General features: G+C 38.3%; 4 protein-coding genes across 4 annotated transcripts; 2 read left to right on the forward strand and 2 right to left on the reverse strand.

Moving 5' to 3' along the window:
* Positions 1–9298: 9298 nt before the first annotated feature.
* LOC121799461 (calmodulin-7) lies at positions 9299–10812 on the forward strand. The gene is made up of 2 exons (XM_042198841.1): positions 9299–9518; positions 10182–10812. Exons 1-2 carry the CDS (start codon positions 9443–9445, stop codon positions 10553–10555), a joined length of 450 nt encoding a protein of 149 aa, XP_042054775.1. The 5' UTR covers positions 9299–9442; the 3' UTR covers positions 10556–10812.
* Positions 10813–14765: 3953 nt separating this feature from the next.
* LOC121799460 (ubiquitin-conjugating enzyme E2 22-like) lies at positions 14766–17669 on the forward strand. The gene is made up of 7 exons (XM_042198840.1): positions 14766–15035; positions 16025–16122; positions 16210–16354; positions 16430–16507; positions 16842–16954; positions 17049–17152; positions 17242–17669. Exons 2-7 carry the CDS (start codon positions 16120–16122, stop codon positions 17573–17575), a joined length of 777 nt encoding a protein of 258 aa, XP_042054774.1. The 5' UTR covers positions 14766–15035; positions 16025–16119; the 3' UTR covers positions 17576–17669.
* Positions 17670–17847: 178 nt separating this feature from the next.
* On the reverse strand, positions 17848–19802 carry LOC121799459 (magnesium-protoporphyrin IX monomethyl ester [oxidative] cyclase, chloroplastic-like). Its single transcript, XM_042198839.1, has 5 exons — positions 19300–19802; positions 18944–19008; positions 18543–18870; positions 18358–18456; positions 17848–18285 (listed from the first exon to the last, which is right to left on the reverse strand). The coding sequence occupies exons 1-5, from the start codon at positions 19762–19764 to the stop codon at positions 18022–18024; spliced, it is 1221 nt and encodes a 406-aa protein (XP_042054773.1). The 5' UTR covers positions 19765–19802; the 3' UTR covers positions 17848–18021.
* A 181-nt stretch (positions 19803–19983) lies between these two features.
* Positions 19984–23005, reverse strand: LOC121801271 (probable protein S-acyltransferase 4). Its single transcript, XM_042200726.1, has 5 exons — positions 22647–23005; positions 22020–22214; positions 21131–21439; positions 20787–21008; positions 19984–20693 (listed from the first exon to the last, which is right to left on the reverse strand). The coding sequence occupies exons 1-5, from the start codon at positions 22701–22703 to the stop codon at positions 20220–20222; spliced, it is 1257 nt and encodes a 418-aa protein (XP_042056660.1). The 5' UTR covers positions 22704–23005; the 3' UTR covers positions 19984–20219.
* Between the last annotated feature and the right edge of the window lie 722 nt (positions 23006–23727).

The raw sequence follows: 23727 nt of genomic DNA on the forward strand, positions 1-23727 counted from the left end.
TCTCTCTTCTTTTTGAAGATCCATTTGCAACCTATGGGGTAAACCCCATCTGGCAAGTTAACTAGTTCCTAGACTAAGGTGAAGTACATCGATCCATTTCAGATATCAAGGCTTCAAGCTACTTCTCTCGATCGGTGTCCGACACCGCCTCGGTATAGGTCTTAGGCTCATCATCATCTAAATCAACTTCATCATCTTGGTTCTCAACCATTAGATTCAGTCTCTTAGGTGCACGACGAATCCTTCTAGGCCTATTGAGTTGGTTTTCTTCTGGCTCGGGCTGTTCATTCAGATTGTGAGTAGGCCCAGGAATATCACTATGATCTTCTTGAGGTAGAGGTGATGCAACTATTGTATCATCTTGTATTTGATGCATCTCATTGTCTTGAGGAGGTTCTTCGAGAGTCCCTTTAAGGTCTCCTCTAATAGTATTTTCCCCTCCCAATAGATCATCAAAAACTCCCACTGAGTTATTGTTCAAACCATTTGACAATACATCATCCTCATTCTTAACTTGTGGTTCTTGAATTTCTTCAAGATCTACTGTATTTTGACTTTGTTCCTTGCATACATAACTGTCTTCAAGGAACGTCACATTCCTTGATGTTATCACCTTGTGATTTTCAGGACAGTAGAAATCGTATCCCCTAGTTTGTTTAGGATATCCCACAAAGTAACACTTCTCACTTTTAGATTCCAACTTATCAGTCATTTGTTTCTTAACAAAAGCTGGACAACTTCAGGTCCGCATATAGTTAAGACAAGGCTTTTTGCCATACCATAACTCATATGGTGTTTTCTCAACTGATTTAGATTGAACTCTATTCAGAATGTAAATAGCAGTCAATAAAGCATGACCCCAGAGAAATAAAGGAAGACTAGCTAAACTCATCATGGATCGAACCATATCTAATAATGTTCGGTTTCTCCTTTCAGATACTCCATTCATTTGTGGTGTACCAGGAGGTGTCCAGTCCGACTGAATTACATGCGATTTCAAGTAATCAAGAAATTCTCGGCTCAAGTATTCCCCTCCTCGATCTGATCGAAGAGTTTTTATACTTTTCCCAAGTTGTTTCTCAACTTCACACTTAAACTCTATAAATTTCTCAAAGGCCTCATATTTGTGTTTCATAAGATACACATATCCATACCTTGTCAAATCATCAGTGAAAGTAATGAAGTATGAATCAATGTTATGGATGGCGTATGGCGGCTTACGGCGGTGAGCCCAAAAACCGCCACAGGGATATGGCGTATCAGTATGGCGGGATATGGCGGTCGATAAATAAATTAATAAAATATTAATAATATATGTATATATAAATTCAAAAAATTAGAAAATAATAAAAATTGTAATATATCAAGTTATCAACTATTAAAACAATAAGTAAAGCATAAAGTCATAATCAATTATATAATATGCCTACCATAATAAGTCTTAGTTCAACAATCAAAATATAAAGTCATCATCACAAATTCATAATACATAACAAATCTAAATTAAAACCATCCTCAATCATCACCATCCCCAACATAGTCATCCTCCACAAGATAGTTATCCTCATCCTCATCGATATCATCGTCCTCCAACGAAGTAGATCCTTCTTCTTCATCCCCAACTTCTTCATCTTCCGATTCTTCATCCACAAGCTCTCTTTCTTCAACCACTCTCGCCAATCTGCCTTTCCCTAATTGGCCTTTCCCTTTTCTAGATGTGGTTGTGGTTCTTGAGGCTTTCCTAGAACTTGATGATGTAGAAGCTTCTTTTCTTTTCTTAGACCTAGTATATATGATAGGCTCTCCAATCCCCGACGACTCGTAGACAGTATCCCAATCAAGTGAATCTCCATCAAAAACTCTATCACTGCCTTCACCATCAGCACCATCCAACTCTCCAACCAACCACTCATTACAGTGATCAATGTAATCGAGTGAAATAGGATCGAGTGTATGTCTTTTGTCGTATCTCTCATTCAATTTTTGGTTATATTTTACGTAAACCAAATCATGCATCTTTTGATGCTCGAGCCTATATCTCTTTTTCGAATGAATCTGTCACATAAATATAATAATAGGTCACATAATTATAATATTATATTAGAAGTTTAAAATTGAAAACCAAAATATAATAAAAGATTTGTCAATTACCTGCTCAAAAACACTCCAATTGCGCTCACACCCGGAAGCACTACAAGTCAAGCTTAAAACCTTCAGCGCGAATTTTTGCAATGGCGGAGCTGAGGCGCCATGTAAACTCCACCAATCAACTACAAAGCCAAATAAAGTTCCTAGATTAGAAATTAGAATTCAAAAATTTAATGGAGTTAAGTTTAAAGATTCTTACCAGGAGGCATCTCATTTATTTGCTCTTTTGCAATATCTGAAGCAAATAAGCCTGCTGCAGCTTTGTAAATTTCCAACTGCTTCATTGTCTCTTTTTGATCTTCTTTCCGTGGCACCACTCTTTTGATGCATTCAAACAACCCTGTAGTTATCTCAGCATCAAATCGCATTTCCGGATTATTATAAAAGATGGCGGGATTCAAAAAGTGGCCAGCTGCATGTAATGGCCTATGGAGTTGGCAATCCCACCTTCTATCAATGATCCCGAAAACTTTAGAGTATCTTTGCTCATTCCCATCAAAAGACCTCGCGATTGTTTCTTTTGCCTTCTCCATTGCCTCATAAATATGGCCGATTGCCGGTTTCTTTTCACCATCAACCAATCTAAGAACTCCTACAAGGGGAGCCATAACTTTGAGAATATAAACCACATTCTTCCAAAAAGGAGTATGTTGTGCTGTTCTGGCTGCTTCCTTTCCCTTAGCTTCTTTCGAAAGCATGTCTTGGATCCACTCATCAGAAATAAACATTTTCCTAATGTTATATTTCTCCTTTTGTAACCTTTCTAATGATAAAAAAGGATGTAGCAAACCGAGTGATGGCCGGCCTCACCAAGTCCTTCTTCTTTGTGAAAGTTCTCAACAAGTGTAAGGTAAAATTGTGGCTATAAATATAGCCAACAAGACTAATAGCCCTTCGAATTGTTCTTTGAATGACCGAATCTTACCAATATCCTCAAGCATGAGGTCTATGCAGTGAGCTGCACATGGAGGGCAATAAAGATGTTTTCTCTTTTCCATCAACATCTTCCCAGCAGCTACATAGTTACTCCCATTGTCTGTTACTAATTGGACAACATGTTCTTCGCCGATCTCATCCACAACAGAATCAAGCAACTCAAACAATTTTTCCCCCGTTTTGACAAAGCTACTTGCATTAATAGATTTAATAAAGATCGATCCACCACGAGAATTAACCAAAAAGTTAATAATAGTCCTTTGTCTCCGATCAGTCCATCCATCTGACATGATTGTGCAACCATATAGCTTCCATTCGTCCTTCCTTTTCTTCATCAATGAATCTGTGTATGTGATCTCTTTCTCCAAGAGAGGAACTCGAATGTCATGGTAGCTAGGAGCTGGCAAATACCTGCCAAATTCACCCACTGCATGGAGCATGTCTTGAAAGCTTGGCAATTGAACCAAATTAAATGACAAGCCCGCTTGGTACAAAACCGAGCAATAAATTGATGAACTCGGGCTACGGCTTGTTTGTCAGCAGCTTCCCTCATATTCAGCTGCCTCATCCTCTCTTTGCTTCGCTTTTGAATCGCTGTCTCGGGATTTCTAATATATAAATCCATAGGCCCTTTCAGAGGACTATCTGCTTTCTTTTTTGTTTGACCTACATTGGCGCCCAAGTCATCTTCATCATCACTAAACCCTAAGCCACCAAGATCAACATGTCTCGCAGAATGACTAGACATAGGAATCTGAGAGGCTCCCGCAGTTCTTTTCTCTCTAAAGTATGTCCAAAGTTCATCATGAACTTCTTTCGGACACTTAGGGCATGCAGCAACCTTTCCCTTCTTTCCCATCAAGTGTTCTTTGCCCCTAGTGATACCACCATTCATTTGTTTCTGGCAAAAGATGCATTGTACCTTATTAGTGGATCCCTTTTCCACTTGAATGCAATACTTCCACCCCGGATCAGTTCTAGTAGAAATACTAGAATCTGCACCACTAGCCGCCGTTGATGTGGCTTCTTCTCCGTTAGACATTGTTGCAAATGGCAATAACTGTATTTCAAAAGATAAAAGCATGCTTTTTAATTAGTAAATCTACTGCAATTACTAAATTGCAAAAAATAGAAGTATGATAAAAATCTGCACAGCTACACCTTAATTAAAAATGTAATATATGAAATCTGCCCTAATTAAAAATCTGATACTAATTAAAAATCTGATACTAATTCCTAATTAAAAATCTGATGCTAATTAAAAATCTGACCATATTTATAAAAATCAGATCCTAATTAAAAATCTAACCCTAATTCCTAATTAAAATGGCATGCAAAGTAGAAAAGTGATAATTAAAAGGGCATGCAAATTAGAAAATCTGGTACAATTTGGTTACCTTCAAAATCTGGGCAGTTGCTGCTCCAGACGGACCGGCGGCGGGCGGCGGCGGCGGGCGGCGGCGACTTGACTAGGGCAGTGAGACTGGGGCGCAGCAACCTTTCGTTTGAGAGAGAAGAAAAAGAGATACAATGAAAAAACCCTAGATTTTGACTTATTGGCATTTTAATTCATTATTTAGGCTGGGTTTGGGCCGGGTTTGGGGTTAAAAATCATTTGGGCCGTGCTATTTGGTAATTGGGCTGAGGTTTGGGGCAGCCCAACCAAAAGTGATGCCATAACTGCCATGGCACCGCCATGGCGCCTCACTCATGGCGGCAAATGGCGGTCACCATAAAAAAGTTTTGTGGCAGCTCATGGCGATGGCGTTTTTTCCGAAACCCGCCACGCAATGGCGCCACGGAGGCGCCATGGCCGCTTTTTAATAACATTGGTATGAATAACCACCTTTTGCTTGAGTTGGAAACGGTCCGCACACATCTGTGTGGATCAACTCTAGCACATCATTAGAACGCACCCCTTTCCCAGAAAGTGGCTTATTAGTCATCTTTCCTTTGAGACAGAATTCACAAGCACCATATGAATCAAAATCAAATGAATTTAGATAGTCTAACTTTCTCAATCTCGCTATCCTTTTCTCATTGATATGACCAAGTCTACAATGCCAAAGATAAGTAGCATTATCCGTATTTCATAGCTTAAGTCTTTTATTTTGCACATTGAGAATATCCCGTTTGCATTCAAGCATATATAATCCATTCTCTAAAGAGGCATTTCCATAAAACAATCCATTATTAGAAAACGAGCATCTGCTGTTTGCAAAATGGAAGGAAAAACCTTCGATGTCCAACATCGGAATGGAAATAATATTCTTTGAAATAACTGGAACGAAATAACAATTATGTAAATCTAGTCTATGTCCTGAGGGAAGATTTAATCTATAAGTTCCCACGCGTTCGGCAGCAACTTTTGCTCCATTTCCAACACGTAGGTCTACTTCCCCATGCCTCACTTTCCTGCTGTCAATTAAACCTTGCACATTATTACAAATGTGTGAACCACAAGCGGTATCCAATACCCAGGATTGTGAGTTATTCATAGACATATTTATCTCAATGACAAACATAGCTGAGCTCCCACTCATTGCACCTTGTGCCTTGAGTTTTTGGCAGTCTCTCTGCCACTCCGTGAAATTTGACCTAGTCAATTTGTTTGTTTCCATCATACATTCATAAGATAAGTTTGACATATTATCTGAACAGAAAATAAAACGAAAAACAAATTAGAAAAGCATACAAAGATCACAATCGCATCACTAATCAAACAAGGGTTTATTGTATTGATTAGCTCCCACTAATTTTAACATATATTATGTCCCCCAAACATAAAATACGAATTTATATCTAATATAAATTTTAGTGGTCCAAGATCCAAGTCTATATTATTGCAGCCTCTGCGAGGGCTGATGACTACAATTATATCACCAGGTAGGCCTCCAAGCCAATTGTAACAACAATTTTACAATTCTTGGTTTATTAATCTAATTAATATACGTCCATAAATTATTCTGGTTGCGAGGGCTACTCAAAATAATTTAAGCAAGTCAACCCCATCACACGATGCCAGCCATGCATCTATGAATGAGCCTAAACCTTGTAGATTTAGATTAAACGCGAGGGCGTAAAACTCGTGGTCGAAAAGGCTAGGAGCATCAAACAATTGTGATGGACGACGCGTTTGTTTCAAAACGAGACTTATATTTTGTGGGGAATAACTTTGTGATACTAATTGTCAATTTAATATCTAATATTAAAATCTTAAACAATTACTGGGCGCCGCCTACCCAGACATAGTATAACACGGACTACAAATACTGGGCGCCGCCTACCCAGACATAGTATAACACGGACTACACATACTGGGCGCCGCCTACCCAGACATAATATAACACGGTCTCTAACTACTATAGTTAAATAAATAAGCATAAATCAAATAGCATGCTTATCACATAGGATATCAAATAATGCTCAACAAATAAAATCAAATTTTATTCACTAATTAAATGTGGATTTAATTATATTAATTCTAAATTAATATAATTATGCATATTTAATACTAATTCCAAATTAATATTGTGCTGTGGAGTATATATTATCATTTCCAGATGATAATTATGCCCCAATTTGTTAATCTAATTAACGAAATTAATCCAATTTATATTAATTCTAAATTAATAAATTTGTCAATCAAGTAATAATTCCAAATCATCATCAAGCACACATATATTATTTATTATTCCAAAATAATAATATTAACAAATTCTTGCTCATTAATCCATTAATCCAATTAATAAATTTATCATCTAATCTATATTAATTCCAAACTAATATAAACAAATATTTAATATTAATTCTAAAACAATATTATAACACACTTACTATTATTATTCAAAATAATGATAGTAAATAATTTATTGGCTTGATTAATATTATTAATTCTAAATTAATAATGTTGATTAATATTATTAATTCTAAATTAATAATATTGATTAATATTATTAATTCTAAATTAATAATGTGATTTACAGTGATCAAAATCACGATTCGGATCCGACCCAGATCTTCAAAACCAGCTAGGGTTATGCGAAAAGAACAGTCGCCCCCTCCATAGCCTTGTCTTCACGAGGTGGCCACTGCCCCAACCGAAGTCAGAGCTGCCGCTGTCCACAAGCCGGCGGCAAGAACGGCTGTCAGACGTGGTGCCAACGTCGCAACTGCCAAGATCTGTAGCTGATCGCCGCTGCTGTCCAGTGGCTGTGCAGCTGCTGTCCAACGAGGACAGCTCCTCCGCCGCCGCCTGAGGACGACGCAGCTGTTGTTCGTTGCCTACCGCCGGAGTTGTTGCGGTCGATTCTTCACATTACGACAATTGTTCGAGAACCGATCACAATTGCGAGCTCAAAGCAATTCAATTGATTTAGTAAAGAAGGCGAACAGATTGATGCTTTAATCTTCCAAAGGTTACAATTTATATCCGCTTAATTCAAAATTGTGCATTGCGTTGAATTGATGGTAATTCGCATGGGCACGTATATTTAAAAGGGATTTTGGAAGAATTTTGAAATCCAATTTCAGAATTTTGATTACCAAAATCATCCACAAATTAATTAGGAAATAAAATTAATTATGAATCAAGCCCCGGGCTCTGATACTACTGTTAGTAATTCTTGTATTCATCTAATGAGCGCAGCGAAAATTGCAAACAAGAATAACAGATCTAGATTCATAATCATATTGCAAGTTGAGCATGTAAAACACAACGAAACTAAATCTTACTTGTTGTGTTTTCTTCTACGATTGTGTCCTGCAAGTTGAATCCACTACTATCAATGTCCACGTGTATTCTGATCCGATGCAGGAACAATTCCTCGGTACAATCGCTCTATAGAGAAAGCTAGGAATTCTCTACAAATCTTTACGTTTACGCTATTTCTCATCTCCCACAATGGAGAATAAGTAACCATTATATAGACAAAGAGTCATTAGGGTTTTATGATTGTTGGGCTTATGGACTAATTATAATTGTAGCCCAACTATAATTATTTAATCTATATTAATCTAATCTAACCCATATCCTTTCACTAATTTGATCTTTTAAAAATAAATTTGGACATCATTATAAATGTGGCGTGGAAGTGGTTTTGCCCGGCAGCTACAAATTTTTAGTTGTAATTTAATCTCAATATTTCAATAATAAGCATTAATTAGAGGATTTGTCACCGCCGCATTCTTACACATTATTAGTAATTATATTAATACTAATTTAATGTAAATTTTAACACATTATAAAGTCTCTATATTTTTTGTCTATATATATGTGTCATTTCCTAGCCTAATTACTCGCTTTCTCGTTACCTTCGCCTATAATCTATTGCATCATTGAATTTTCTGCAAAAAAAATTATTTTCAAAATAGGGTTTTAATCTTTATCAATAGTATCTTTTATATTTCTCCACTTTACGCATGCTACTAATATTTGTTGTTGTGTTCTCACCGGAGAGGATAGTTGAAACCATGAAAATGAAATTAATCTTTTTTAATGATCTACATACTATCATAACTTTATCAATCAAAAGGTTGAAATCATGGAATCATTCACCTTGTCATATTTGGTTTTGAAATTGGTAAATGTTTTATGAAATTTGATAGTACAAACACAAGGTTGTGTTTGCTTTGTTCACAAATAAAAATATTTCTCAAAATTGCAATATAAGATTTGTAGTTAACTTTTGTTTGAAGTTCTTATCAACATATGAGAGCAAACTGGCCTGATGGAGAAGATGGTGTCGACGCAGGACGATGAAAGGCTATTGGAGATAGATGGAGGCCGATGGGCGGTGGGGCATAGCTACATGAGCATAAATGATTCTATTTTTATTGAAATTTTTTGTTTGTTGGTTGTATTCTGATCTATATTATTTATTATTAATGGAGTTGATTAACTTTCTATTTGTTATTGATTTCTATTATGAAGAAAATTCAATAGGCCGTGGGGTTGATAATGTATTAAAATTCGAGTATTTAATTTGTTTAGGTGTTAATTAACGGTAATAATTACTTCATTATTTCTATATCACCGCCAATTTAAACATGTTAAAGAAAAATGTATAATTAACATTAATTCATAAAGAACCTAAATCAGTAATTATAACTAATTAAAATAAATTTGATATATTAAGGAGAAAAATGTCTTTTACATTTAATCTTGATTATCAAACAGATAAATTACCTGATTACTAGCTAATTTAGCTGATTAGTAAATAACGCTGTCTTCAACTTTTGATTTCTACAAATTAGGAGGCCATCTCGTTTTCGCAGAATCACCTAACCTTTCATTTCAAAACCCACAAATCAAACACAAGGTTAAAGGAAAACAAGGATCCTTTCATTTTTTCGAGTAATGGCGGATCAGTTGACTGACGATCAGATCTCTGAGTTTAAGGAGGCTTTCAGCCTTTTCGACAAGGATGGTGATGGTGCGCATCTCCTCTTCTCCTTTCGCCCCTATTTTTCTGTGTTTTTTTATTTTGTGCATCCTAGCTCATGTCGTCATTCAATTCATGCTGTGTGTTTTTGTAATTACTCATTAGTTTTCTTTTCGTCGTTTTCCCCTGCGCGTGGATTTGATTTCTTTCACAGATCTGATTGGTTATTGTGTATTTCTGACTTTGTCGAACCTAAACTGTTGCTGCGAATTAGCTTAAATTGATTACGAATCTCTCGTCGAAATGGCGATTTTGAGGTTATTCAGGCATTTTGATGGTTTGTAGTTTCGTGTGTAAGCCCGAGGACATTTGTGGTGTTGGGAAGTGCTATATTTATGGTTTGAGAGTTAAACTTTTCTCGGTTTTTGATCTGCTGGAGATTATGAATTTGTTATTTTGCTCTACCATATTATTAATTTAGCTCAAGATTAGATCTACCTGTTGTTTGATGTCTTGGTTGTGGATTCCACTGTAGATGTTGGTCTGCACAGGTTGTGCAAGATCTAATATAGTATCCGTTGACGAATTCGTTGCTGAATGCTTAATACTGAGTGAACTGATCTTAATGTAGAATCTGAATCTCTGAACTTAGAATTTGGCAATTTGCTCATGTCCTCATTCTAGAGATGTCATAGTCACACTTTCACTGGACAGGTTGCATCACCACCAAGGAGCTTGGAACCGTTATGAGGTCCCTGGGGCAGAACCCGACCGAGGCTGAGCTCCAAGATATGATTAATGAGGTGGATGCGGATGGTAATGGAACCATTGACTTCCCTGAGTTCTTGAACCTCATGGCGAGGAAAATGAAGGACACTGACTCAGAGGAGGAGCTAAAAGAGGCGTTCCGCGTGTTTGACAAGGATCAGAATGGCTTCATCTCTGCTGCCGAACTCCGCCATGTGATGACGAATCTTGGGGAGAAGCTGACTGACGAGGAAGTCGATGAGATGATCAGGGAGGCTGATGTTGATGGTGATGGACAGATCAACTATGAAGAGTTCGTCAAGGTGATGATGGCCAAATGATCGGCTCGCCCTCTAGTAAGCCTGTGCAAGCTTCTATGGATCGAAAAAACTAAAAAAAAACATGGAAAAAAGAATGGATGAAGAGTTTGGCTGGCTAGTCTGATGGCTTTCTAGTTTAGTTTTCATCTTTCTTCTGTCTTTATGGTTTTGAGTTGTTGAATATTTGATGATCTGATGTTGTCGTGACTATCCTTTCTGATATGTATTTGTGACTGCTTATTTTTCAGCAATTCTCCATGATTGTCCAATTTTATCAATTTTGATTGGGGCTGATTCTCTCACTAGAGACCTTTGATCTGTTATTATTTGGTATAGATTATTTGGAAGAAGCTATTTGTCAATAGATGAAAATTGTTAGTAATTGTACTCATGCGTATGAGAGGCATTGCTCATGATTTCAATTTAATGGTTCAAGCATGGAAGAGATTGGGTCTTCTATGGTGAGAATTAGAAGTGTCGTTCGATTTTTTAGGTACTCAATTTTGGACAAGTTTAAAGAGTGTTGTGAACTGAAAAAAAAAACATCAAGAGTTTGTTGTGGATAAAATATTCTCACTTGGAATTCGATATTCTTGATGTTGGAAGCTATAACATTTGGAAAAGGAAATGCTCCACTTAGAGTCGGATAAATTATCCGTATTTTCATGAAATTTACAAAGTGCAAGAGTTGTTAAAAGCTTATATAGAAGATAGTGGTGATGAATTGGGTATAATAACAAAGAAAATTGAAAGAAAAGTTAGACAAATGCTGGGGAGCTCCTAAGAAGATGAATAAGCTAATATTCATGGTCGTTAGTCAAATTGAAGTGAGCGAAATGTGCAACAACACATACAATGATGGGCTGGTCAACTCATTCGCCAAAGAAGTTAAAGCTGAATTAGTTGTATGGTGATTACAAACCACCTATTGTAAGAAAAATGTTGATGAACAAAAATTGAGTTGTCAAATGTTGCACTTAGATGATAATGATGTATTAGGTGTACTATTAAAGAATGCTATGAAAAAAAGTAGGATCCATATATGAAATTTTCACCATTGGAATGATAGTAATGATATATAGAAATTTTTTAAGATGATTTGAGAGTGGTGGAACAAATTTGACATTTTAGATTGGTGAAAAATAGTAAATAAAAATACTAAGTACTCGCAAGTGGCCCATGAATTTTTCAAGCGTCCCACCTGTGGCATCAGAGTCGGCATTTAGCACCCGGAGGACGAGTACTCGACCCACTTAGGAGCTCATTTAGTACTTAAACTTGTTTAGTATCTCGTTTGTGGTCAAGATTAGCTTCACAAGCCCACTAATATATTTATTATCGAATAAATTTTTAAAGATATCAAAAAACTAGAGGAAGGTACTTGGAAGTTTAATGTTCTATGCATTTAAGTTTATTAGTATTATTATTTGATTTATCTTATTTATATTAGTCAATCTGTGCATGTATAACAACTTTATTATCTCAACTTAAGTTTCGATAAATTAATTAATCTCCATTATTTGTTGAAACATGAATATTGAAGACTTGGAAAGAAATATTTTTATTATTAAGTGAATTTTAAAATTTAAAACTACTTTAATTCATTGATTTACTTGTGTTTGAACTAAGTGAATGCTATAAGAGCACCTCCAATGCCCGGATGTCCCACTCGGACATCCACTAGGACTTTCTAAAAACACCTCCTGCCACGTCACTAGGACTTCCCATCCCACTGCCACGTCACTAGAACTTCCCCTGCACAATCCGCCCTTCCCATCGCCCTTCCCACTAGGACTTCCCGCAATAAAAAAATCACAAATTCACAAATAAAGCAATTCCCGTCGTCCCCGCCGCTGATCTCGGCGCCATCATCTCCAATGGGTGGCATCCCCAAATCGCGCCGACATCCATCGATGACATCCTTCAACATCCTTTTGTACACCGGATCGGTCGTGCTATGCCACCTATGCATGGTCCGGACCAAGCTAGTCGTTATCTGCCCGCGGGCGAGACGGTCGTACTCTTCTGGGGGAGCAGGGGCCTGCGATTGGACCTCGAACGACCCGCTACCGCTGCTGCTTCCCCTAGCATTCCGCTACGCAGCCTTTTGCCCATCGGGCGACGACGACGGCGGGAGTCTGATTGAGGTACGGGGACACTTCCTCGGCTTCTGGGAGCTCGTGCGAACCAGCACTGTTGCTGTATTCACCGGAAGTGTTGATCTTCGTCCGCTTCGGCCAGCCCGCTTCGACACCCCCACAAAACTTTTGGGAATCCTTCACCACGAGATAGGCCTCCCACTGGTCGAAATCTTTGAACTTCAAGGCTTTGTCGGGGTACTGCGCAAAGGCACGGTTCTTCACATCCTCCTCGGACATACCACTGGTTGCCTGGCGGAGATTGTTTTGGTAGAGGCGGGCAAATCGACTAAGCTTAGGCCTCAACCGCTCCCACTGTTTCCGGCATTGTTCGGGAATGCGACGCTTCGCCACAGCCGGTTTGTGTGTGAGGTAGGCTTCAGCGATGCGATGCCACAGTCTGTCAATATGCTGGTTAGCACCGACATAGGGATCCTCGACTATTGAAACCCAAGCCTTCGCAAGCGCGACGTTTTCCCACACGCTCCAGACCGTCCTCTTTCCCGTCTCCTCCTTATCCTCTTCCTCTGCCACCGTTCACGAGGAAGAGCCTGTGGCTTTCCCCTTGCCCTTGCCCCTGCCACGGCCCTTGCCCCTGCCCCTGCCCCTTGCCTTTGTCCCCACATCATCGGGAGTCTCCCTGACTGAAGATAGCCCCAACTCCTCAAAAGAGAAAGTTTCCATGCCGGTGAACTGAGTCTCCGGAATAAAACTGGATGGGGAATCAGTAGACAGCATATCGATAACTGGGCGATAGACATTCTCCGCAAGTGGTTCAGGGCCCCTGCCACCCCCTCCCTCAGGCATGGTCTGCATCATCCCCAGCATCATCCCACCCATCCCCATCATATTTGGGGTCATGCCCCCCATCCCCATCCCCGCTGCCCTGGGCATCATACCACCCATACCACTCATCCCACCCATCCAATTGTACATATTGAAGTACGGGGACATCATACCACCCATCCCACCCATTCCACCCATCCCACACGCCATTTGGGACTGCATCCCCAACATTGCCTGAACCGTTGTCGCATTTCCACTAGAGTTTCCCTCCAGTTCGGCGGGAAACGTCGGAGTCTGCGACTCGCTCGTGGCGGGGGGAGTTCATGTCGTTCTCCATTAAGTAGAAATGATATTTGTAGTAAAAGAAGAGAGAAACTTGTTAACACAAGTGGTGCGAATGAAATGAAGTTCAACGAGCCGTATATATAGAGTTTAAAAAAAATTTAAATACCGGACGTCCGACCCAAGCCACAATGGCGGACGTCCACTCGCCCGTCGCCCGCACGTCCGAGGACATCTGACGTCCTTACGGGACGTCCGTATCCGACTTGCCACGCCACAATGGCGGATGTCCCGGTCGCCCGTCGCGGATGTCCGACCGGACGTCCGCCATTGGAGATGCTCTAAAACTCTATTTTTGTTGGCCTTGATAGATGTGATATTTGTGTTGGTTGATGGATTTATGATTTTGTTAGATATTTGTTATGTTGGATTTCATTTTCGGTCTTCAGTTTTTTTTTATTTAAGTAATTTTGGATTTTCTTTTCGATTTTTACAGATTAGTTTTTATTTATTTATTTTGATTCACTCAGTTCGATTGGTTATAACTTTTGAAAATTTTAATTTTTGATTCTGCCCTATCTAATAAAAATCTAACTGAAAAGCGAACATTTATGATTAGAAAATTGCAAGATTTCCGCGAGTTTGTTTTGGCTCACCATTTAATTCGAAGTATTGTGGATTATCCAAATCAGTAAAATTATATACTAGTATTTTAAGTAAATACTATATACCTATAAATGAATAGGTTGTAATTAATATTCAAACACTATTTACATATTATGTTAATTATTTATCTAGTTTAAAATCTAGTACTATAATTTATATTTTGTTTAACAAAATCAATTTTTTTGGACAATCATGATATGATTGTTTAGCATCATTCCCCTTAATAAAATTAGTTCCTTTTTCATCATAGACATTATTCAAAGAATTACATTATTTTAAAAAAGGAAAAATACAAAATTTGAAAGGCTGCAGCTGTATTTTAACGGTACAATCCAAAGAGTGGCAACATTACATTTTGGTGTGCCGATATCAATTCACCCATTCCTAATCCATACCCTTCATATCGCCGAGCATATATCAAATCTCTCTCTCTCTCTGCTTGCTAAAATCTAATTCCTCAATCACATACATACAAGGGAGGGATCGCTATCTGAAATCTTGTAATTGCATCTGCCAAGTCTGATATTATATCTGTCTACCAAAGAAAGCGAAAGCATTGAGAAATTTGCACCCTCTCCATCGTCTCATCACTCTAATGCTGTTCCCCATTTAGTCTCTGTCGGTCGAAGGTATTTTTTTCGTTCTGGGTTCTTACAACCCTCCAATTAAGTACTGCATTAGCTGCTGTTTGAAGTTCTTGGAATTTTGGTTAAGATCATATTGGATTAGGGCTTCCCGATTTATTTCAAGATTTTGTTATTTGTGTGTTATACTCGATTTTATAATTATTTTGCCGTGAATTTCCCCATTTATTATTGACTTTTGAGGTAGCTTATTGAGTGATTCAATTTAGGGTTTATACTTTGCTTGCTCTGATTTCGATCCGAAAAATGTGGTCTTTCCAGTGTTCTCAAAGTTCTTTGCTTTGATGCGACGTTAATGCTTCTGAAATACTGGAATTTTTGGCACGATCTTTACTTCTAAAACCGAATTTCTCCTTATTTCTTTGTAATTCGCCTACTCGGGAAGTTGCATGATTGAATTGTGCATTTTATACTCTGAATTTTTGGCACGATCTTTACAGAATTAAAGAAGATTTTAGGGCCAATGTCATTACACAACAGCTTGGCAGTGGAAATTTGAACATTATAATCACTTAAACTTTTTTATCCTTTATGCTTTTAGTTTTGGGAGTTTATGTGCTTTGTGTGTTAGATCCTTGGGTTGATTACTAAAGTCCTGCAGTGGATAAGGTGGGGGAGAAAATATGTGAAAATCAAATTTATGAGCATTGGTAGTTTGGGGCCAGAATTCAAATTAGGGATACCTAGCTGACATGATCTGACGTTTCTCATTTTCTTCTTGTATTTCAAATCAATGATAAAAATTGTCAATGATTCAAGCCTATTCGCTACTAGCACGTTTACTTTTATGATTGGAATGCTGACCTAGAATTCTCTCGACTCCTGACCAGTGGCCACCCATATTTTGTGGACTAACTGTAGTATTTGTGTGATGGTTTAATGTGCACTTGGTTATTCCAAGGTTTTGTCCAATGGTGTTTTCTTTCATTAGAGTAAGCTTGTTGATTGATCGAAGATGCCAATAACTTTTGCAGGATCCTGATTGGGTTTAATTGTCCCAAACTTGCATTGACTGTTGTTTTGCAACGCAGCTTCTAAGAATACATTTTACGCTAGCAGGCAACGAGCGATGGTAATGTTTCTCTTCTTGTATGTTCTTGTTTACATGCACAAATAATGTATAGGTTGAGTATCTGAGTCAAGATAACCTTTCCTCTAGGCAACAAACGAGAACCTTCCTCCAAATGTCATAAAACAACTGGCAAAGGAGCTTAAGAATCTCGATGAAACCCCTCCAGAAGGCATTAAAGTTGGTGTAAATGATGACAACTTTTCAGTTATATTCGCTGACATTGAAGGCCCTGGTACCTATTTTAAACTGTTACCGTTTTTTTATCTTACATCAAGACTCTTGTGATTGATTGTTTGTAACCTTGCAGCTGGGACGCCGTATGAGAATGGCCTTTTCCGAATGAAGTTGATATTGTCACAGGACTTCCCACACACTCCTCCCAAAGGTCTGTGATCCCACACTTAATATGGATACCGGTTGGATTAAGTTGTTCCAAATGCATAACTTATTTGCATTCTCGTGTGTAATGTATGACCACATATGAAACAAGGGTCAAGCATCTTTTGTAACTATATAAGCCTCAGTTTTAACAACACTCATTTGGTAACTGTTTCTACTTATGGTTGGAATTTAATGTACCAGTGATATAGTCGATGACTGGATTAGCTTGTAATATAAAAGTTGATACTAAGGGGTTCATACAGACGATTAATTTGTAGTTTTGGGTCGGTACATGAATGCGACTATTCTAATTTTTTTCGAGCTATATCTTCTGTCAGGCTATTTCTTGACCAAGATTTTTCATCCTAATATATCATCCGTTGGTGAGATCTGTGTTAATGCATTGAAGAGAGACTGGAATCCAACCCTTGGCTTACGACACGTTTTAATCGTAAGTCCTGTCGGGTTTTCTATGTATATTCTAACAATTGATAATATCTCGCAAGAGGCTTATGTTTCTCATTCGGTGTCTTGTTGCTGACCAGGTGATCAGATGCTTACTGATCGAACCATTTCCAGAATCGGCTCTAAATGAGCAGGCTGGCAAGATTCTGCTAGAAGATTATGACGAGTATGCCAGACACGCGAGGTGAGTTGTACTGTCACTGAAATTTATACACGTGACATATAATAAACATAAAAAGCTGCTTGATGATGATGAAATACCTAAAACATCAGGCTTTTCACTGGGATACATGCTGTAAAGCCGAAGTCAAAGCTGAAATCTGGAGCAATTTCCGAGCCAGCTACGTTGAACGTGGACCAGACGAACACCTCGGCAAAGTGTGCTGATCAGAAGACTGCCATATCTGGTGGTGCTCCCCCGTTGGCCCCCAAAGCAGAGAACATGCAAGATCAGTCAGCAGCTATGCTGTCGTCAACTGAGATAGTCGGAGTGAGTGGATCGGAAGCAGCTGCAGCTAGGCTGAAGAAGGAGGCTGCGCTGATGAAGGTTCCGGCAGCAGGCAAGAAGAAGATAGATGCTAGAAAGAAAAGCTTGAAGAGATTATGAAACAGCTCTCTGTGTGTTTGGTTTCTTCTTTCTTTAATCAATCTGTAGTATAAAGATGGGAGCTTTGGATAACAAATACGTCCCTGTTCCTTTTCTCCTTTGCCCCTTATTTCTTTTGATAATTTAAAAGATGAGTATCCAATTGGAGTATCTAAATGCTACAGATATATCGATATTTTTCGTTTATGAGGGTTTGATTTGTGCCCCCCAAAGAGAATGTGTTTTATGTTTTAACTTAAAGATTCAATTTTGTTATTGTTTTGAAGTCTATGTAAGTGGAAAATCAAGATATTCAAATCCAAGGCTTTGTTTAAAATTACATGAAAAACTGAAGAGTATCAATCAGATTCATACGATGTTTCTTTCCCCTGTTTTGTATCACAGCCGATACTCTATTCTGCAGATTGAAATGAATTTAACACTACATGAAATTTTGAAAAAAAAAGCTAGTAAACAAGTTGTGGCTCAAACTCAGCAAAGTCCACTGAACCAGATTCAATGGGTTTCATGAGATACGCAGCAAGCAGCTCGTTAGCCAGAGCTGCAATGAGAGGGATCCTCTTTAGGTTCTTCACCAACGGGATGTCGTCCGTGTCCCCAACTGCAAGCAGCTTTGTGTTGATCTCCACCATCCTGTCCAATTTCCTCTTGAACTCCGGGTTCTCAACATCCAGCACAGCGGGGAAGATCCTTGCAGTCGTGCGGTTTGTCTGCACAAACGACAACACAAGATATTGGATATATGAATCTGCAAAATTACTTCAAAAAATAGATTTTTTTACCTCAATTATAACATGCATATCGAATTCCTTTGTGTCGAGGCCAATGCCTTCATAGAAAGCACTTCTTTGGCAGTCATTAAGGTACATAGTCACATAAACCTGCAGATTCCAACCTTAAAGAATGTAAGCAAACATGAGATGAATCATAAATTTCAAAGAAACAACGAGCAAGAAGTAGGAATTACAGAGAGGCAGAAGAAGCGGGACCACAGCTTCGCCTTCCAGTCATTGAGGAACTGCGGCTGAGCCTTCATCAGCGCAGAGAAGAAATCACCATGGCGATTCTCATCCTGGCACCAGTTCTCAAAGTACTTGAAGATGGGGTAGCATTGGTACTCGGGGTTCTCCTTGAGGTGGCGGAATATGGTGATGTATCTCCAGTACCCAATCTTCTCAGACAAGTATGTTGCATAGAAGATGAACTTAGGCTTGAAGAAAGTGTATTTTCTGGCCTTTGTAAGGAACCCCAAATCCAGAGCCAAATTGAAGTCAGACAATCCTTTATTCAGAAACCTGGTAACAAGTTCCAATAAACCTCAGTTTCAGCAGCCTCTTTGCTGATCAAAAGGGAGTCAGTCGAACTTACCCTGCGTGGCGCGCTTCATCTCTCGACATCAGAGAGAATATCTCAGCAACCACAGGGTTAGTTTTCTGCCAAAGCAATCAACAATGAGGCCATTCAATTTAGTAGAAAAACAAGACTAAAAACAAAAGTAAGCCTATTATCCTTTCTAAAACAAAGCAGCTGATGAAATTACAGTTGACAACCACTTAAATGATCAAATCCATCAAAATGAAAACAACTCACAGCCATTCTGATTATCCCCAAATTAAGCGTAAGCAAGTAACACAAATAGATTAAAACAAGTATAAACACAAGAAACACTTAAATCAATCAATCCATACAGGAAAATCAAGAAACACACACACACAGAGATATACCTTAAGCCTGCGGCCGAGCTCCTTGTAGAGAAGGAAACCGGAGAACTCAGCAGTGCAAGAGCGCTCCAAGAATTCGACAAAGATTTGCCTCAACGGGTCCTGCATCTTGTCAGCAGCCTCCTTGAATTCCTTATTCCTAACAAAGTGTGTCTGGTTGAAGTCGGTCTTGAACTCCTGCAACAGAGCCTCAAACTCGGCCATGTTCAAGTTCTTGTTTATCTCCGTGTTGAAGAGCTGCTCCATTTCGTCAAAATCCGTGGTGTAGAACCTCGGCGTCAAAAGGGACTCCTTTATCTCTTGCTTCTGGCTCTTCTTCTTGCTGGCAGCAGCAGGCGGCGGCGGGGTGGCCGTCGACGACATGCTCACGCTGAAAAATCTCGTCTTGGGACGTCCCGAGCTGCCGAATTTTGGGATGGAGCTGCTGAATTTTGAAATGGGCTTTACTAGAGCCATTTCTGCTGCCATTCTCAGCAGAAATTTCAAGTGTGAGATGTTTATTTTTGGTGGTATAGATACTGGCGATATATAATTTGGATGATCTAATCTCATCCAATGACAATCTTGTAGAGAAATTGGAGCCTGACACGTGGATTTTCTTATTAGCCATCTCAATTCTCATTTATTTTCATTATTTATGGATCCTACTTTCTCACCAGATGAAATATATTGCAGTTATTAACTCAATAAACAAAAAACAGTGTATATATTAGCCTCTGGAAAGAATATATGTTTACAAAATACACACAATTTTGTCTCAAACACTGGAGTAGAGCAAAAGCAATAAAACAAATTGCATGTATATGAGCTTTGTACTGACATGATTTCTCCCTCATTCTGCTGCAAGATTGCTCTCAACAGCATTGTTTGCGCAGTAAGGTTGAACACGTCGAAGAAATCCAGCTACAGCAGTCGTCGTCTCATCAAACATGGAAATAGAACTGTTTAGCATCTTCATGCTTTGCGATGTTGAGATATTGTGGCATCTCACAATTGCCCACATGGTTGGCCACAGTTTCTGCCAGGTCTCCCTCAGCAGGAGTAACCAAAGGGCTGCTGGAGTCGGATCTTTCGCTCCCTTGCTTGTGTCTCATGTGGTCTTCTATGTCATCGAATTCAAGATTGCGCAGAAGATCAGGTATCACAATGCCGTTGCTGTCAACAAAACTCGATCCCATCTCTATGTCTATTTTTTCCTTCTTGCTAGTGATTTCTCCCATGAAATTCTGGTCCATCATTTCCATGACCTCTGCCTCGTCTTCCTCGACAATTGCACGGAAATCATTCATAGAAGGTGGGATTGTAGAGAAGAACACTTCTTTGAAATTGCTGATCATCCCTTTGTTGTAAGGATTCTCCTTCTTAACATACCGATACCTGAAGTTCTCATACGTCGTCTGCACACATGAGGCGTAGAACAAATGAAGAAAAGCACAGTGGATGTCTAGTCTCTCGAGCCAGACTTAAGACTCGAGTAAATGACCTATTACCTGGTTGGTGCTGATCAAGTAGAAGTGGAAGAACGTTAGACCGCCTACAAACCAAAAGGTAACGAAGCAGTAGAGGATGAGAATATCCGACAAATAATCGGATGTCATTGCTTTCCACACGGTGCCTTTCCTGGTGACAATATTGCACCATGAAACAACAAAGATGTAGGCGCACAAGAGCGTTGATGTTGATATGAACATGTAGAAGAATCTATAACTACGCTGCAGAAACAAACGAAGAAGATGATCATGTTAGTTTCACAAGAAAATTATTTTAAGTGAAATCAGAGTAAATGCACAAAAACCAATTCACCATTTTGCTAAACGAATAGAAAAATACTCACTACACCAATGCATTGACCAACCCATGGACAATGATGATCGAATCTCTGAACACAGTTGTTGCAGATGGAGCAGTGTGATGCACGGGGAGGGCGGTAGAGCAAACATGTGTCACAAAATTTCACCTTGACTGTGTGTCCATTTACAATAACATCCTTCGTTCGGGGAAGTCTCAGATGAGGAGTTCTACCGTTCACCCACTCCATTGAAGGGGTGTTCATTTCGATTGCCTCATCACACTCAGGAGGCCTTTTGTTTCTAGGGACAATTCCGGGATCTCTACTAGATGCAAGGAAGAGAAAAAGTATATCCTGCAGAAGAAAAGGAGAGGGTAATTCTAAGAAACAGTCCATTATTCTTTTCACTTTCGTTCAGAAAACAGTTGGTTTACAGATCTTTACATCCCAAAAAGGCCCTATCGATAATCCAAATCACCTAAAAATAGAATCTCAAATAAAATTTAGAAATCATGGCTATCACCAATATTAGTTACTGTGATCGCCCACTGTATGTTTCCTAGTGAGTCTCAATACGAGGTAAACCTTGTAATCATGTCATCACTTCATTATACCTCAACTGCAGATCTAACAAATACTAATGATTGAATGGTAATTTTATGACCTCAGCCTAATACAGGAGAAAAGGTAAGCACAGATAGCAAAGGAACACATCCTAATGAGATAACTACACCATGGAATCTAGTTAGGCTTGTAGAGAATGCAACAAAGAGCGAAGCACGTTGTTGTAGAGCATTTTACATAACACATTTAATCACCTTAACTGATAATGCTAGGCCACATCTTCCAGTTTAGGTTCGTATCAATAGAATTTAGCAAATTTAAGGATAGGCACAGCTCAGGTAAGAATAAGCACAAGTTTAGGATTGCTTACCAACACAGTTAGTACTATAGCCACAACGAGCATAGCATACCAAGGAACGGCATTTTTATTTTCTTTGAGCCGGTGCCTAGAGATGAGAAATAACTTTACACAAAATGCAATAGCTGGACCTGCAATCATGAGTGTGGATAAGAACAAAGAAGCCACATCTGGTCCAAAAATCAATCTTCCTCCAAAGAAGAACCTCTGCAACATCAAAACCAACAGAAACCAAAATTTCCAAATAAGTGCTTGATTATACATAATTGTTCCAAAACTGTCATAATAGGAACCAAATACTCGCTATATAAGAGATATAGACACACAAAGAAATGCACAGCCCTTCACTAAACACCATTCACATTAACTTCTGGATTAATCAAAAAATCAAATACATTTTCAACCCAAATATATGGAATCCAGAATTATGAACTCCAACTTGTGAGAATCTAAATTCAGAAGATAATACCTCAAAACACAAATCCAATAATTACAGCACTCTAGTCATACAACTGAGTCAAATTAAGTAAAAAAAATTCACAGTTGATTTCGCTAAAAAAAGTGGGAAACATCAAATCATCAGCAAATGGGCTTCTAATTCATCTCCAAAAAATCAATCAAAACGGCAAAAGGGCTTACATTACTTCCTCTCCAAACTTGATAGAGCCTCTTAGTTTCGGGTTTTCCGAGGTCCATCAGTCTTCGACGACGGAGAAAAACCCAAAACCCCAATTCAGATTTTGCTCTCAAATTTGACAACGGAAGCTCCAATCTTTGGCTCTTTGACAGCAGCCCACATACGAAATGACATTAAAGATTCTAAAAATCGTGCCTTTTTCACTGTCCCTGATCAATTGTTGCATGCACGAACATGTATTACAGAGAATTGTGGGTGAATTTGAAGAATCGTTATATGGAGTTTGGCGAGAGAGAGAAGTAAGAAATGGGATGATCAAGAAATAGCTGCCATTTGCCCTCGCCACACGGAATTTCTTAAGCCTATGTTTGTTCTTGTTCGTCTCTTTGCAAAACATACTTAATTATTTTTACCGTTTAACTCAAAATTTAATTCTGTAAAAATCCTAATTATTGTGAGTACATTTCATTAGAGTCAAATGATTATCTTCTCACTCTTTATCTATCACGAATTAATGTTTTTCAAAACGAGTAAAAAAAGTAAATAAAATAGTGAGTAAAATAATAATGTGTGGACATCCAAAATAACCATATTGGATAGGTGATTTAATGACGAACAAAACAAATTAATATATAAAGAGATAAGAACATTAAATAAAATGTTTTTGAATTAAATTTACAAAATATACTTTTATGATCAGCCATGGTGGTACAACTTTATATTTTTCTAATATCTTCGCAATTTGATTTAACTAATTAACGGTCTCAAACGTGCAATCTTATTTTTTGCTATTTTCAACCCTAAAGTGTTATGTTTTAATAAAAAAACATGAATTCATTAAATATTACTCTCCTCCATTGAAAGTGTGCGATAATTATCTTGTAAGCTATCTTAGTGTTTATAAAGAGTGTGTCCTTTAATTCTTTTCTAAAACACTCTTTATTAGTATAATTTATTTTCATAATATTCATGTTGAAATATAACATGCCCTTATGACACATCTTAACCCGTATTTGCTTTTGATGAACATTTTCTTCACAAACCAAATAAATAGTACGTACTATCTAACATTAAAAAAAAACT

This window comes from Salvia splendens, chromosome 4 (assembly GCF_004379255.2).
Source record: "Salvia splendens isolate huo1 chromosome 4, SspV2, whole genome shotgun sequence".
Taxonomy (NCBI): domain Eukaryota; kingdom Viridiplantae; phylum Streptophyta; class Magnoliopsida; order Lamiales; family Lamiaceae; genus Salvia; species Salvia splendens.